Consider the following 16,008-nt stretch of genomic DNA (forward strand, 5'->3'; position numbering starts at 1 on the left):
CGGAGTTTGGCTTCCAGCTCTTTATTCCTCAGTCTCTCTTTCAGCGATCCGTTCAGAACCTCGACTCGCAGCTCCCAGTTGCATTCAGACCCGATAGCCTGTCGAGGCGTTCAGAGTCTCCCCCGCAGCCACCCCCCCCACCCCAACCCCCGGCTTAGCCTGAGGGATGCCCTCCCGGCCCTCCGGCCCGGCCTGCACCGCCTTCCCCGCCCTCCCCCGATTCTCCAGGCCGCCTGGGCTCTCAGAGCCCCTGGCGCTGTCCTTCCGGACCCGCAACCCTCCAAACTTGAGCTGGACTCTGCTTCGCCGCACGCTCCCTCCCGCCTCCCCTCGTCCGCAGCGGAGCTGTAACTTGGAGGCTCTGCTCTCAACTTCGGGTGGTTTTTCTTTGCTATCCTCTTCTCCGGCAAAGTTTCTAGAGTGCAGCCGCGGGCTCAGAGCTTTTACTTCGGTCCCCGGCGTCCCCACGCGGGGCACGAGCGCAGCTGCGGCTGCGGCGGAGAGGGGAAGTGGGTGTGCGCACGCAGGAGGGTGTCCGGGAACAACTCTACCTGGCTTCCCTCCGCCCGCGCTCCCCCGGCCCCAGCAGCTTCCCCGTACACTCTGGCTTTTTTATTTTTTTAATTTTAAATAATCTTTCATTTTAGGTTCCGCGTGCGGGGGGGAGCAGGGCGTACGTCTTGCTCCCCCCCCGCCCCGCCGCCCCTTTCTTCTCTCCCGGCCACGCCGCCGCCTCGGCGCTCGCTGCGGCCACTGGTGAGCCCGCGGCCCCAGCACCCCCTCCCCTCCGCCCGCCCCTCCCCCGGGGGCCGCGTCTGGCGTCTGCGGAGCCCCCCGCCCCGCACCTCCCCCGCCCCGCACTGGCCATTGGCTTGTCCTGGTCTCTTTTTCATGTCCAGCCCCTGATGTGTGTCCATTGGTGTGAGCTTCCCCTTCCCTCCTCCCCTTCTCTCCTGCTCGCCCTGCCCATGTTTTGTGTGTCTCTGTCCATCCAGACTCCTGACGTTCAAGTTCGCAGGGACGTCACGTCCGCACTTGAACTTGCAGCTCAGGGGGGCTTTTGCCATTTTTTTCATCTCTCTCTCTCTCTCTCCCTCTATCTCTGCTCTCTCTCTCTCTCTTTTTTTTTTTTGCTTAAAAAAAAAAAAAGCCATGACGGCTCTCCCACAATTCATCTTCCCTGCGCCATCTTTGTATTATTTCTAATTTATTTTGGATGTCAAAAGGCACTGATGAAGATATTTTCTCTGGAGTCTCCTTCTTTCTAACCCGGCTCTCCCGATGTGAACCGAGCCGTCGTCCGCCCGCCGCCGCCGCCGCCGCCGCCGCCCGCCCCGCAGCCCACCATGTCTCGCCGCAAGCAAGGCAAACCCCAGCACTTAAGCAAACGGGAATTCTCGCGTAAGTAACCCAATAATAGTAATAATAATTATTAATAATCACGAGAGCACGCAGGACGAGAAGCAAGAGAGAGGGGGAGAAAGGGGTGTGTGCATGCATTTAAATTTTTTTTTTTCACGAGAAAAACCTCCGAGAGTCGGGATAAAAGAGATTGGGGGGGGCAGAAAACCAACCTCATCCCATCCCGAAACATAGCCGTATGTATACTTTTGGGGTGGCACGAACCTTTCAATTTTATTTAATTTTACAAAAATTAAAAAAGACTCCTCCTCTTTCCTGCTTTCCGCTGCTTTATTTCGCTTTTCGAAAAGGAATGCAATGATTTCCCCTCCAATTTTGCAAAATAATGAACAATGCTGTGGATGCTAACAACTCTCTTGTAAACCTAAGGGAGGGAACTGGAGGGGAAAAGGGGGGTTGCTTCCACTCACCGTAGAAAGGAAAACGGGGGGTGGGGACCCAAGTCTTAAAAAAACAATTCCTAGGGAGGAAAGAGGTGAGACTGGCCCTCGGACACTGGGGCTCTCACGGTAAAGCGTGCACCGGAGGAAAGTAGTCATCTCTACAATAGTGAGAAAGTGGGATTGTGGGAGGGGGGCCCCCGGCGCTCCGGAGTCGGCCGAGTCTGGAATGGGGCTGAGGCTGTAGGGAGAGGGCGACAGGGAAGGACCGGAGAAGCGGCCGGCGCTGCTGCCTTTTGTTCCGGTCGGAGGTGGGTGTTTGTCCCGCTGCCTTTTGTGCCGGCTCCTTGCGCTTGCCCTCCCGCGCCGCCGCCGCTGCCGCCGAAGGGCAGGAGCAAGGGCCGGGGGCGAGCGGGAGAGGGAGGGAGGGCACCCCGATCGCCGCCTCCCGGGTTGCTGCTGCCCGCTCCTCCCGGCTGAACCTCAGTGGCGGCGAGAAGACGTATAAAACAAAACAAAACAAAACAAAACAAAACAAAACAAAATAAATAAAACAGGTCAAGAGAATGTGAAATTTCTTGCCCTCCAACTGACGCAAAACGCTCCGCCGGCCGTTTTCTGCAACGCTCTCCTCTTTGATTCGCCCCCCCCCCCCCGCGCAAAAATATCACATTCTCTAATTGAGGGGAAAAACACAATTACCACCCCTCCCTCCTCAAAACCCCTTTAGTTGAAAACTTAGAGCGCCGGCGGCACGGAGAGGGAGCGAGGAACTCCCTCCTCTTACTATTTTTTGGAAGATTTTCAAAAAAAGTGGAAGTGGATTTTGATTGGGAAAAATCTCGTGTCTGAATGTTTACAAGCACCGCGTGTGCGGGAGCCTCCTGCCAACAAACAGACAGAGAGGACCGAGCACTGCGCGGCAGCCCGGGAGCGGGCGGCGGCTGTGGCCGGGCCTCGCCCGGGCCTTGCCGGGCCTCGCCGCGCCCCCGCCCCGCCCGGGATCGCCCACCCGGCGCCCGCCGCCCGCCCGCTTGCTCGCCCGCCTGTCCGCCTGCACAGCGGAAGGCTGTGCTGCAACTCCGAGCCTGCCGGGTTCAGGGTCCACCCTGGAGCCCCAGCACAATGCCTAGACCTCCTCCCAGCCAACCCTGCTGCGAAATCGTCTGGGGAGAAACTCGGCTTTGCAAAGCATTTTTATTTAGCAAAGCAACCGAAAAAGCGAGTTCTGTCCGCTTCCTACCCCCAACGTCTCTTGCCTCCATCTCTGGGCGGCGAGGAGGTCACCACGTGCTTTCCCGGCCCCCCTCCCACCCGCACTGGGCACCAGCCCCCGGGTCCTGAGAGCGTCGAAGCCAAGTGGGGGTGGGGGTGGGGGTAAAGGAGTAGTATGTTGGAATGGGCATTTGGGGAGTGTTCGACCCCAGGACTCTACGCACCCCACCCTTAGGTTCTTGCTCTCTACCTCGGACCTAGGCTTGAACGCGGTGGCGGGGGTGGTGCTGTTTCCTTGTGAGTCTGTATAAGAGGGGTTGGGGTGGGTGAGTGGGTAGCAGCCTCCTGGCTTAACAGAATGCGCCTGGAAAGGCAGGCGGTGGATACTTAGGAAAGTTTGGCTGCAAGAGAAAGAAAGGCGTGAGGGCCCACTTCCCTTCCCCTCCTCATTCTTGACCCTTAATTTAATTTTTGCTGCAATTTTAAAGGACCACCCTATACCTAGCTCTGTATTTTTTTAAAAGGGGTGTGTGTCTGTGGGGGGGGGGTGCGCATAGGGAATTGAGTTTTTCACTGGGCCCTGGAACTTGTCACATACTTCGAAAGCTCCCCCGCCCGGGCACGTTGCGGGCCCTCCCTCTCCCCACCCCCGCGCATCCCTCCCTCGCCGCTCTCCCCCGCCCCCCACTCGCCCAGCCGCGCCGGATGCGGAGCAGACGCGGCGCGCGGCGGTGTGAAGTTACAGCCCGGCCAGGTACCGGCGGGAAGGAAGGGCAGTGTTCGCAGCACTCGGGAAAGCCGGGCCCTTCTTCGGAAGGATGCATTAGGGGTTCAAAGGACGGACTGAGGCGTGCAGTCTGGGCTGCCCCCCTCCCTTCCCCCTTTCATCCTGGGTCCATTCTGGGCTACTCCAGGCGGGTTGGGTTGGCCCCTCTCTCCTCGTGTCTCAGGGCAGGCTTTGGTTAACGGACCAGTTTGAAGAGGGTGCAGGGGTCGCTCCTTTCTAATTTTCTGGGTGCGTAGAGGAGGCGGGAGCCATTCCGATCCTCAGGACCCCCTTCTTCCCCCCTGTCCTCCGCTCCTTGGGCTGAATGAGCCATTCGGTCGCTAGGAGGCAGAACAAGATCAAGAAAGCTCAGCGAACTTGAACCTGTACCAGAGCCTCCCCCACCCCCGCTCAGCGTTTCTCGGCCGGGAGGGAAGAGCTTTGCTAGGGTGGGGGTGGGGGAGACGGACGGTTAGGCAGAATTCCCTTTCTCCCCCCCGCCATCACCCCTTATGTCTTTGTTCTTCATTTTGACTTTAAAAATGCTTCTGGCCAGGGCTGCAGAGAAGCGCCCGGGCGCGCGGCCGACACCCCCGTGCGTCTGGAGCGGAGAGGGTGCAGTTTTCGTTCTCTTTCGGGCGGGCATTTTTGGTAAGGAGGAAGGGGAATGAGTGCGTGCTCTCCGGCTTCTGGCTAAGGCCAAAGGGCGGGATCCAGCGAGTTTGCACTTAAGTCTCCAGGTTCATTTCTGCTACCCCCGCTCAAAGCACAGACCGAGGCGGCCACAGCGAGCTTGCAGGGCCGCTCTGCAGCCCGACCCCCCAGCTCTCCCGCCTCCTGCAGCTCTCGCCTCGGAGCCCGAAATCACAACAATAGTAATAGTTATCATCATAATGATGCGGGCAAGCAGCGTCATTAATAATGAATAACCGCAGCCGCCGCCGCGCTGCGCACACCGGTGCAGGGAATTGCGGGAGAAACGCATTCGCAGAGAGCCCCCCCTCCCCAAAGTAAAAAGTGTGAGCCTGTGGACACAGAATGAATTTCGGGACCCGCGCTTGAGGTGTGGGCGGTGATACCGAGACAGCACCAGGTTAACCAGCCGAGTTTTCCGAGCCTCACTTCCCATTTCTCCAACTGGCGGGCCCAGCGAACTGTCGTCACCCCGCGGCCGAGCTGGACGGATGTAGAGGCGACAGTCGGGGCCCCTGGCTGCCCACCGCCTCCCGGCCCCGGGTTCCCGGCCCCACGGCCTTGCGGCCGCCGCTGCACGTGTTCGCTGCAAGCACGGCCAAAGCCTGGGGCCAGCACGCTGCTCGCTTTGTGCTTCACAGTCCCGGCGCCCAACTTCACTTTCTGCACAGCCCACCTCCGCCGGGCCCCCTGCCCTCGGCCTGTCGCCCCAGCCTTCGCTTTTGTTTCTTTGCTTTTTTTCTCTGCATTTCAACCGCGGTTTGCTTCCTTACCCTGTTAAGACAATCAAAGGGAAGGACTTGGAAAGCAAACTTGAAGGCAGAGCTCTTTTCCCCCCTCCCCCTCCTCCAGCAGACCACGGTTCCCTTGCTTCTTCCCTGCATTTCTTCTAAGGCCTTTTTTTTTTTAAATTTATTTTATTCCTTTGCAACTGCATGCAGAGGAAAGAGATCTCAGTCAGCCACCGGGGCATTGAGACGTTTCAGTCAGTTTTGCTGTTTGAACGCAGAGGCATTTTATTTTCTATTTCTTTTTCCCCTTGTAGAGAATTCGCGGCTAATTATTATGATTATTTGCCCACTCCCTTCCACTTCAATCTTGGACTCCCTGCTTTGTAGCCAGAGCTTAGGCCTGAGCCTAGAAACAGTGGTATTGTGGGGGCGAAGGAGGATGGAATTGAATTGAGGGAGGGGGTAAAATGGCTGAGGTTAGGAATGTTTTTCGGGAAAGGGGAATTTGCATTAAAATACCGAGAAATTATCAGATGCCCAGAAAGGAAATGTTGATTGCCACTGAGAAAAGATGTCAATGCAAATCAGACTACACCAAGAGAATTGTATTTTCATATTTTCTTTGTGCCCCACTTTGTCTGATTTTTAATAATTTAACAGCAATGGTAAGGACACATTTTGGTATTTCTCTGAACAGCACTAGCCAAATGTTTGGTAGGAAGCCCGATGTTAAATGTATTTCATACATTAGGATATAATTCTTGTTAATTAGCAATAATTTACGTTAAGAGCATAGAAAATGTTGAGGTTATAGGTTTTATATCTGTACATTTGATCATCTTGTTATTTTCAAGAACTTTGCCTCCTATAAAATTAATTAGGTGAAATGTGGAGGTGTAATCAGCAACCTCTGAATTACCACTTCATTTCCTGGTTTTGATTGTAAATCAGTTCAGTCACTACATTTAGAAGACTTTAACCAAGTCTGTTTTGTACCGCATTACCTTTAACTATTTGATACCTAGGAGAATATCTCCTTTTGCTCATAAATAATATTTTCATTTTCAGAAATGTGTCAATCCTTGGGAATAAAACAAATCTTAACGGTGGAGTTAAAAAAATTTTTTTTTTTTGCGAAGACTCTATGTACTGCTAACTTTAATACGATGAAGTATTTTTCCTCAGTCTTTCTTCAGTCAGTAAACCTCAGAACTTGTAGTTAATGCGAACCACAACAAAAAAGCCACATTTGTTAAATGTTCATTTAAAATGCTTAATTCACGTAGGAGGGATTTTGGAGAACGACTTCCCTATTCAGTTTCTCACTTGGTCAAAATGAAAGCAAATAGGAGAAAAATGACATAGCAGCATAATGCAAAAGCACTTCTGTTTGTCTCCTTTTATTTGAAAAGTGTGCATGTATTTATCTTTTGGTCAGTATGTTGGGCGAAGAAATATAAGTGCTTACCTTGCTGTCTTTATTAGTAGGAATATAACCTTCATATTCCTGTGGTGACCTTATGTTAAATTAGGAGGAGTACCAGAGGCTAGAAATTATGACATGTCCTACTTGAGCACAGGTGCAGCTAGGCAGTGCTCTCTCAATATTATTTCACCTAGCACATCTGGGAGTTACTCTAGATCTTCCCCCTCAATATTCAGCCTGGGTAGGGTTGAAATAAATTTAACCTTAGTTCACTGGATTTTTGCACTTTATCAAAATCTGTTCCAATATTCTACACTCAAATTAAAATCTATTTTTTGATTCTCTGTGGCTTTAAGTTCATTAAATGTGAAATTGGCAGCTTGCTAAAGAAGGTCAGACTGATTAACTGTTTAAGACTTGTACATTTTCTGCTTCAGTTTTATTAGCTGGCAGCATCCTCGATGTGTTTTGTATTTTGTGATTTTTGTGTATGTGTGTGTAATAGAGTTAAGCATAAGGTTTCAGGAGCAGTGACTTACCAAGTCGCTTTTTCCCTTTTGGAAGGTTAAAAAATGATAAAAGCTGTTCAAATTGATGCTGGAGTATTTTGGTGCAAAGTTTAAAAAAAAAAAAAAGGAAACAGGAATGAAAGACATATCTACCTTGTTATACCATCCGCTGGTGGTTATGTGTGCAGAAATAGTCCCATAATGAAGCGTTTTGGAGCTCATTCAGAAAATTAGTCAACTTTGACAACATTAGGCAAAGTATTTCAAGTCTAAAGAAAGGACTTCTCAGCCTTGTTCTGAAATGTGGCATTTGCTTGACCATTCTGATTTTTATGTGATAGGGGCCACCAAGTGCAAACATGTTTAGAATATTTTAGGCATTCCTTTCTTCAGAATGAAAAAATGACTAATTGGCTTATTTTCTTAAGTACTCAAAAGTATCCCATTTAGCTAATGTGTCTGAGAAGAATTGCCAGTGAATTTGGTATTTCTTTGATTTTGTGGCACTGCTGGGAGTGAGATCAGAAAGGTTTTTGGCAGTATGAATTATGCTGCGTTATGATTATTATTTAGATCCTTTTCACAGGTGAATGCAGTCGTTTTCTTATTACGGCAGTGTAAATGTAGCACATTTTCTGTGTGATGTAGTAGCTTTCTAATTTATGAAGCCATGTCTGTATACTTAGAGTATATACGTTCACACACAAAGAATGCGTGTGTGTGTATTTATTCACCTCTCCTTTTATTCCCAGGCACAATAGACAACTTAGTCTATAGGAAAAAAGAAACAAATTTTGTTTTGATCCATGTTTTTACCAGTCTTTTGGGGGGTCGTTATTATTTAAGCTTTTTTTATGTTTCTGCATTAACTATTTATTTAACAGTTACATTCTTTCTAAGCTCACAGGCCGGAACCTTGGGTGTGTGTGTGTGTGTGTGTGTGTGTGTGTGTGTGTGTGTGTGTGTGTGTCTGTCTGTCTGTGTTTGCTGGAAGTATGAAGGTCAGACAGTTTTCATAAATATATGATGGTTTGCCTCATTGATAAATTTGCTTTCTTGTTGACAATTTCCACATCCACGTACATTTTAGGTGTGCACATTTTTCTGGGCATTAAATGGAGGAGCCTAGAAATCCTTTCATAATGTACTAGGATGGGATGGGGTGAAGAATGTACTTCCCCCTTTTCTCTCCTTTCTGGCACTCTAATAATTATGCTTTTGTTTCTTCAACCACAGCCGAACCTCTTGAAGCCATTCTTACAGATGATGAACCAGACCACGGCCCTTTGGGAGCTCCAGAAGGGGACCATGACCTCCTCACGTGTGGGCAGTGCCAGATGAACTTCCCATTGGGGGACATTCTTATTTTTATCGAGCACAAACGGAAACAATGCAATGGCAGCCTCTGCTTAGAAAAAGCTGTGGATAAGCCACCTTCCCCTTCACCAATCGAGATGAAAAAAGCATCCAATCCCGTGGAGGTTGGCATCCAGGTCACGCCAGAGGATGACGATTGTTTATCAACGTCATCTAGAGGAATTTGCCCCAAACAGGAACACATAGCAGGTAAATGAGAAGCAAGGAGAAAAGCTGTTTGCATGTTTTCTTTTCATTTTCAGAGGCGCTATAGTCAAGCACTAAGGAGTGGTGAAGTGCTTTCTGTATTTCTCCATGTGACTGTCCGTGACAGCCCTGTAATGTTAAAATAATCATTCCTCTTGCTGATGTCCAGAACACACAAAAATAGATATTTTCCACTTCACTAAGTCAGATGTAGGTGGAATAGGTTATACACACCTGATATCCTCTCTCTGGATCTGCTGACTATGAATTTCTTTCCTTTTCCTCTTCCCTTCTCATTTTTAAGTGTTGAACCTCACTATACCTCGACCAGTTTCCAAGGTCCATTTCCAGTTGCGGTGGCAAGTCAGAGGCAAAGTGGCTGTCTAGGCATTTGTAGTTCAGCCAGTGACCTGTTTGAGTCAGAAGACCTGGTCAGGCCTCCCTAGGGGTGCAATTTGTTCTCAAATCTTCCGTGAAGTTGGGTGGGCTGGCGGGACGTTTTGGAGGGGTTGGAAAGAGTTAACTGAGCTTCAGGGCTAGCCTTGGATCCATATTGGCTGTCAGCCCGAATGGGGCTGTAATTAAACACAGCCCCGTGGTGGGATGACACCGTGACCTTGACTTTAAGATGCCATTTTCGACTGGCCAGGCCAGAGTAGAGAGGGCAGTTGCTGAAGCGCACAGACATGCTTACTCGAAAAGTTTAAGGGCATGTTGGAAATTTCAAAAGGTTGGTTTGACAGGAACGGCTGCTCCCTGCAGCCTGCCTCCTCAGCTAAATGATAAATGCTTCTCTGTGCTCTCTCTTGTCTCTGATGTGGTTTTGACAGATGTATCTTGATTTTGTTTGTGGTTTACACAACCACATGTCACCCTTACAAATGTCCAGTCCAGACTTCCACTGTTTCTGCTATACCACAATGTAAAAATTCTCTTGGAAAAATACATACACACATTCAACAGCTCGCCTTCCTTTGGTTAATTTTAGCAGAGAGGTAGCTAGGGGTGTGGGTTCTCAGCAGCTCAAGGGAAAAGGATTTAATGGCTAACAGAGGGACCTAAATCCCTACTCTAAGTGATAAACAGCAACACTATATAGTGACCCTTCAAACATTTTTTTTTGATGAAACAACAGTGATTTAACATGTAAGACAAAGTGGGTGGAGATCCTGTGGTGACAAAACCTGCATGCCTGTCAGTGGATCACTTCCCCCTATTTTCTCTGCCCCTACTCCTAGAAAGGCGGAAGGTTTGTCCAGTTTTAGGAAGGGTAGTGCATGTAATTGTAATCAGTTGATTCCCTGGAACTTGTCCCTTCGACCTAGTTGAACCATAGTGGGTCAGTGGTCCAGAGGGGATTAAATGTCACATTTTTTCTCTCCCCCTCTGGAATTTGATCATTAAAATCAAACATGGCATTTCCTTCCTTCCTTCCTTCCTTCCTTCCTTCCTTCCTTCCTTCCTTCCTTCCTTCCTTCCTTCCTTCCTTCTTCCTGCCATGATACTCAGATACTTTTCCTCTAGGGAAATGAGAAATCTGCTACCAGGGAAGCTGCATTAACAAAATATTTTTCTTGACTCCACCACATGTAGCTTATATGACATGCAGGTTAGGATTTTATCCACCCCACGCCCACTCCCTGCAGCCCCTCTGCACGCCCCCCCCGCCCCACCCATGGCAATGACCATCTCTATGTGCTGTCTTGTGACTAGAAGGAAAATGAACAGAAGTATAAGGCATGATTAATGAAGCAAGAGCAAGCGGAAGGGGATTTGTCGTCTTCGGAGATCCAAAGCCTTTCTAAATCACCAAATATGGAGTAACACTTGCGTGATGTAACATCGTATTTACATATTGAGCTGCTTGTTTAAAAGACAAAACACAGTGTCTGTCAAGCAGGAATTAAAACCACACTTCTTACTGAGGTCCCAAATAGGTTATTCAGTTTCAGATTAACCAGCTTGAAAATTCTGTGCCTCTGTCCTTAGACGAGAAATCTAACAGCTGAGGGGAAGGCCCTATAGTGAAGGCTTTTTACTGTCACAGTTGTAAATCTATGTAGAGAAAGAAGAGATATTTTCCTTAACTCTCTGCTTGTCATAAAGACTCCTTTTTTTTTTTTTTTTCTAATGGACTAGTACAGTAGCAGAGCCCAAAGAAGCCCCCCTAAAAAGTACATTTAAAATATGTTTTATAGGGCTAATGCTAAGTAATTTTACTGAGATGAAAAGCTACGTAAGCTATCTGAGACAGTCAATGGGTGCACAGGTGCTGCGACCCAGGTGAGGTAAACCTTTCATGCACGAGTAATTACAAAGTCTTGATTCCTTTCATTGTGTTTAATCACCTATTCCCACCCTGGAATTGGCTGAACATAAATAGCATGGTCACATCTCAAAGTGAGATGTCAGTAACTAGAATCACGACTTCTCATAATTCACGGTAATGAATTAAGAGTTTCCTATGGTGAAATTAACATTCTACCATTGCACATAAATTAAGATGCCCTGGCTCTCAGGTGCCTCCGAAGCGAAGTTCTGAACGGCTGTGTACTCCCAGCCCATTTCTCTCGAGCACATCTTCACAATTCCAAGTCTGCTTTTCTTTTTATGGCGAGGAAGCAGACAATAAGAGTAATCATTCAGTAGATATTTGAATTGTATTGAGAAAGAAAGGAGAAGCACTGCTCTGGATTAGTAAAGAGATATATTGATGAACCTCTGGAAGAATATGTTTGGCAGCCATAGAAAAGGTAGTTATTTAAATGTGCTGTGGAGGAAAGGCTTTATTAAAGTGATATAAGTTGGATGTGAGCTTACTGTGTGCTCTGTGCCGTTTTACAGGCAGGAAGCTGGAATAAAACAGTGACAGATCTTCCTGAGATAAATAAAGCTTAGAATTCAGGGCTTTCACACAGGAGAATGAGTGGAGCTCTTTAAATCTTCAGTAAGATGGTATATGTTTTGGCTGTTCGTAGGCCTCTTAAAGCTTAGTAGTTTTCAGAAAGGATGATTTTTACCTGGTTGACTACACAGATATATGTTGATCAGGTGGCTTTTTTTTTCCAATTTATTCAAATATTCAAAATATTATGTGATTGTGATCCATTGAGACTATCGAAGTAATATTAATTTAACTGAAAACAAGCAGGTTATGTTTTACAGGGCCCAGTTCGTCAATTGTGTGTCAGATATCCACCATCAGATATCTGCAGTCTTTTGATTGGCAGTCAGGGCTTTTAATTGGGATTTTGTTTTGTTTTCTGGTCATATTTTTATGAGGGAGGGAAATATTCATCAAAGGTTAGTGTCTGTGGAACTGCCGTTCACTTATAGGAAAGGCCAAAAAATATCATCCCACAGAGTCAGCTTTGAGGTTTTGGCTTATTGCACATAGAAATCTTTAAATTAGGGTTGGGCTGTCATAAAGTTAGCTTTTTGAGAGAATGGGAGAGAATGCGACGAGTCTGTGAAGTACAGTAAAGGCTATTACTCTTGATCTACAACTTTTTTTCTCCTTAAAATCATGAACATAGACATTGACAGCAAAGTATTTAAAATTTATTTGTCTAGACAATACACCTCATACCTAGATGATAATACCTAAGACAGAAACTGTAATAGAGGGAGAAATACTAATTCAATCCAGAAATACATAAACATGTTACTTAAAGGTTAATCAGGTATAACATACTTACATTTTTCAGAATTTAGAAACTCAACGTGCCTTTTCTTTTTGTACCCATTTGAATGAAGTCTTTCCTATCTCAGACTGAACTGGAGATGTCCTGGTATACTTTACAGTATAATTATAAATAAGACTATAAAATATGGTATCCTATTATAACCTCTTATTTTTCATTTCTTTTTATTTGTGTCATTCTGAATAAACACCGCTGACTTCTGAAGTGAATTTTTAGTGTGGCAGCTAAAACCCAACAACAAACGCTCCCCTCCCCCAGTAAACCGGTGAACATTTTATTTACCTTCACATCCGGAAAATAAAGAATATTGTTTCCTAATAAATACCTAGGATTTTCATTGGGAGTCTGTGTTTGTGAGGCATTACCCAAAGGCTCCTGTTCATGAGACTAGGAGTCGTATATACAAGATGTATTTGTAAATAAGACAGAGAAAGGTTGTGAACTGGCAGCTTGGATGTTTTGTCAAAGTACAATGTCAGAGAAACTCTTTCTAAGACAAATTGTAAATAGAACTGTCACAGCGATTGCATGATTGAGCCGCAGAAGTGTCTTACAATTGTTGGCATTGTCAGAGGACTTTTGAAAGCTTAATTAAACACAGTGGCCCGTATGGCTGCTAAATTTACTTCGGCAAGCCAGAAAGAAAAAAAAAAATCTAAAATGTAGACGATCTCAAAGATCCCAAAGTTCTTTGGACGTTACCTTTTCGGTGTCACAGAAAAGGTGCATTGTGCATTTTCCTAGTTGTCTTTTATAAATAATAGTTTTGAGAATAGGACCACGTGATATGAAGATCATCTTGTCTGTGATGTGGAGATTGTGTTAGTTTTTCTGTCTCCTGCTGTTACAGACAGTTAATGTAAAAATGGCCTTTTATTGGAAACACAAATATGTATTCACTTCAAGAACAGGAGCAGAGGGGGAAAGTTTCCCTCCCATTCTCTGTGTTTATTCTGTGAAAGCTTAAAAAAACAGTGCTATAATTTCTTAAATTACTCCATTCCTTGTTGTGTTGCAAGTTGTGCCTTTTACTTTAAAGGATCTGAAATCTGTTTTGCACACCTTTCTCCTGGTGAATGTGGCATTTAATTGTGGAGCTGCCCATGGGCTGGAAATACAACTGGGTATAGACATGCGCAGGCAATGTTAGGACAGTGACCCTTAAGCTCAGGGAAGGGGCGAGTTGGATGCATATTAATGGCACGTTTTAGAGTCCTGGAAAATCATTTTTCTCACACTGTAGCCTAGATGTAGTGTGGCTCATATGGGGGGACTAAATTGGAGTATATAACAAATGTGCAAATCCTAGGGAAGCCTTTTTCAGAATGTTGTGACTTCTTAGTGAAAGTGTTTCATAAAGGAGAATAGGTGAATGGTGGCCTTGCACACTAGTCAGTGAAACAAGAAGAAAGTTTTGGCTTTCTTTTGGGGGGAAAAAAGGAAATTTAACCGAAGTAGCAAGGCTAGGGTGATGTGCTGAGATTGCGTCACTTGATGTTAATTTAATCTACTCTGGATGGTCTCTTCACACCCTTTATTGCACAAAGAAGTCATTTGACAAAATTTACCCCAAGCCCAAGTCTGTTTTTACATACAGTAGTACCAGCTTTGTGGAATAAAAGGTACTTAGCATCAAACCTGACCCAGCCTGGCACCTTGCCACTTTTTTAGCCAGAGATTTAATCACCAAGGATCTTTAGTACCTTTCTGCTTGTTCAGATTTCATTTGGGTCATGGTTATGTCAGCAGTGTTGTTATTACAAGGATTAAAAAGAAAGATTTAAACTCAGTGCCCATTTTTTTAAACACTATCTCAAATCAAGCAGGTTTTTATTTTACGTGTCAATTTGGAGGACATTAATAAAGTTCATGAAATATGTTCAGACTATCTAATTTCATGGATAGTGACAAGTACTTTTATTTGTAGTACCAATAGAAAAATGGCCATTGTATCCCTCCCTCTGTTCTTTCCTCCTACCCAGGTAAATAAGCATCCTTAAACTGCTCTCCTCTTTACTTCCAGGGGATAGAGCTCTGGCCAGTATCAGTAAATTTACCTTTGTCATTTGCCATGTAGTTTTTACAACAATGACCTAATTAATTTGAGCACGGACCGTATTATTGCTACTAGAGTCATTTTCTGTCACAAACTTAATTTCTAGGAAATGTAACCTGACGAATAAGAATGCTTTAGCTCTCCACATGTGCTCCTAGAGACCAAATGCAGCTTTAAAATAATAATAATAAAAAAATGCCAGCATTATTAAAGCCAGTATGTTTGATGCCAAACTCAATTTGAAGCCAGTAAACATCAGACTGTATTTCTTTCTCATCAGTTTTAGAATATAACGGATTCCATGTTGGGTTCACTGGAATTTGTCTCTCTGCTTTTTACTGGCCAGCTGCACTCCCTATGCATTTTTAAAACATTTCAGCAAAGGCTTTTGCTGTTCTTAGCAGGGTTAGTAACTTGGGGTCTATTTCTGAGCTCATTCGTCATTCTGCGATGGCATTGAGTTAGGTTGGCAAGGGAAGGATTTGAGGCATGGGGGGTGGTGAGGTCACTTCTGACCCCAGCAGGGAATAGGTGAGCTTCATTTGCCTTTACAATAGGCACACCGCTACTGCACCTTGGAAGATCTCTCAGGTGCCGCTCAGATGGGCGCATGTAAATGCCCTGTCAGATGCGGAGCCGGAATATTAATGCTCTTCCACTAGCGCACCATAATAAAGCTGTACACAGCAAGCTTAATATGTAGCTAGTCTGGGGAATTGTGTAAACTTAGATAGCCCAGTGTGAAAGACAGCGATGTGAAAATGCTGGGTATGCCACAGTTTCCATTCTCGTTCTTCTTTGATCTATAGCAAAATGAAAACATCATCCTTTCCTCCTCTTGGACTTGTCTCCCCAACTCTGCCACCTCTCAGTCCCCCACCCGAATTTTTTTGCATGTGCTGGTATGGAGAAATGCAACATAATTTGTTTCATATGGTTAATTACAGGCGCTTGAATATTTAAAATTTTAAATAGCCACAGTTCCAGCTTTTCCTGTTAAAAGTATGTGACTTGAACAAAGGGAGTACAGTGTAAATATTTGTGGTGATTTGCAACACCCCTCTTTCCCCATTAAACACACGCACAGGCTCTCGCACAGTTTAATCTAAGCACTGACTTGAAGGACTTCTGTACCTTCTTTGGTACTTTTTTTTTTTTAACCAACTCTCAACTGGAACTCCATTAAAATATTTTACCATAATTTTTGAGTCCACTGTTACTAGAGGTTTTAAAAGAGGATTTTTTTCTAATGTGTTCATTTAGCAGAATCAACAGCTGTCAGAACCAGTTGTGGTAAATCCACAAAACATACAAAGGAAAAATACACATGTTTCCTGAAACAAAACGCTTGGAAAAATAAGCTGCCAAGAACTGGCAAACGAGAAGTTTGCAGACAGGGCACCAGAGTGTTTCATCTCTTGGTTCACCCTGGAGACCGATGGGAGCGGATCTGATGCAATGCTGCTGGAAGGTTTACCTGCACAGGTTACTGCTCTCAGCTCGCACCCCGCACAAGGGCTAGCTCGTTCCCTCTCTGCGCTCC

At 46.0% G+C, this 16,008-nt stretch overlaps 1 protein-coding gene across 6 annotated transcripts in view; it reads left to right on the forward strand.

Moving 5' to 3' along the window:
- Positions 1-536: 536 nt before the first annotated feature.
- Positions 537-16,008, forward strand: part of BCL11A (BCL11 transcription factor A) — a 98,500-nt gene continuing 83,028 nt past the window's right edge. The window contains exons 1-3 of one of the 6 annotated variants that reach the window (XM_047782020.1): positions 537-756; positions 1,227-1,401; positions 8,379-8,708. In XM_047782020.1, the coding sequence (XP_047637976.1) occupies positions 1,347-1,401; positions 8,379-8,708 (385 nt within the window). In that variant the 5' untranslated portion in view covers positions 537-756; positions 1,227-1,346. Of the gene's footprint in view, positions 757-876; positions 1,402-3,693; positions 3,772-8,378; positions 8,709-16,008 lie in introns of those variants that run through there. The other 5 variants (XM_047782023.1, XM_047782024.1, XM_047782022.1 and 2 more) reach the window with 5 other exon arrangements.

The sequence above is a fragment of the Phacochoerus africanus genome, chromosome 5 (assembly GCF_016906955.1).
Source record: "Phacochoerus africanus isolate WHEZ1 chromosome 5, ROS_Pafr_v1, whole genome shotgun sequence".
Lineage (NCBI taxonomy): Eukaryota > Metazoa > Chordata > Mammalia > Artiodactyla > Suidae > Phacochoerus > Phacochoerus africanus.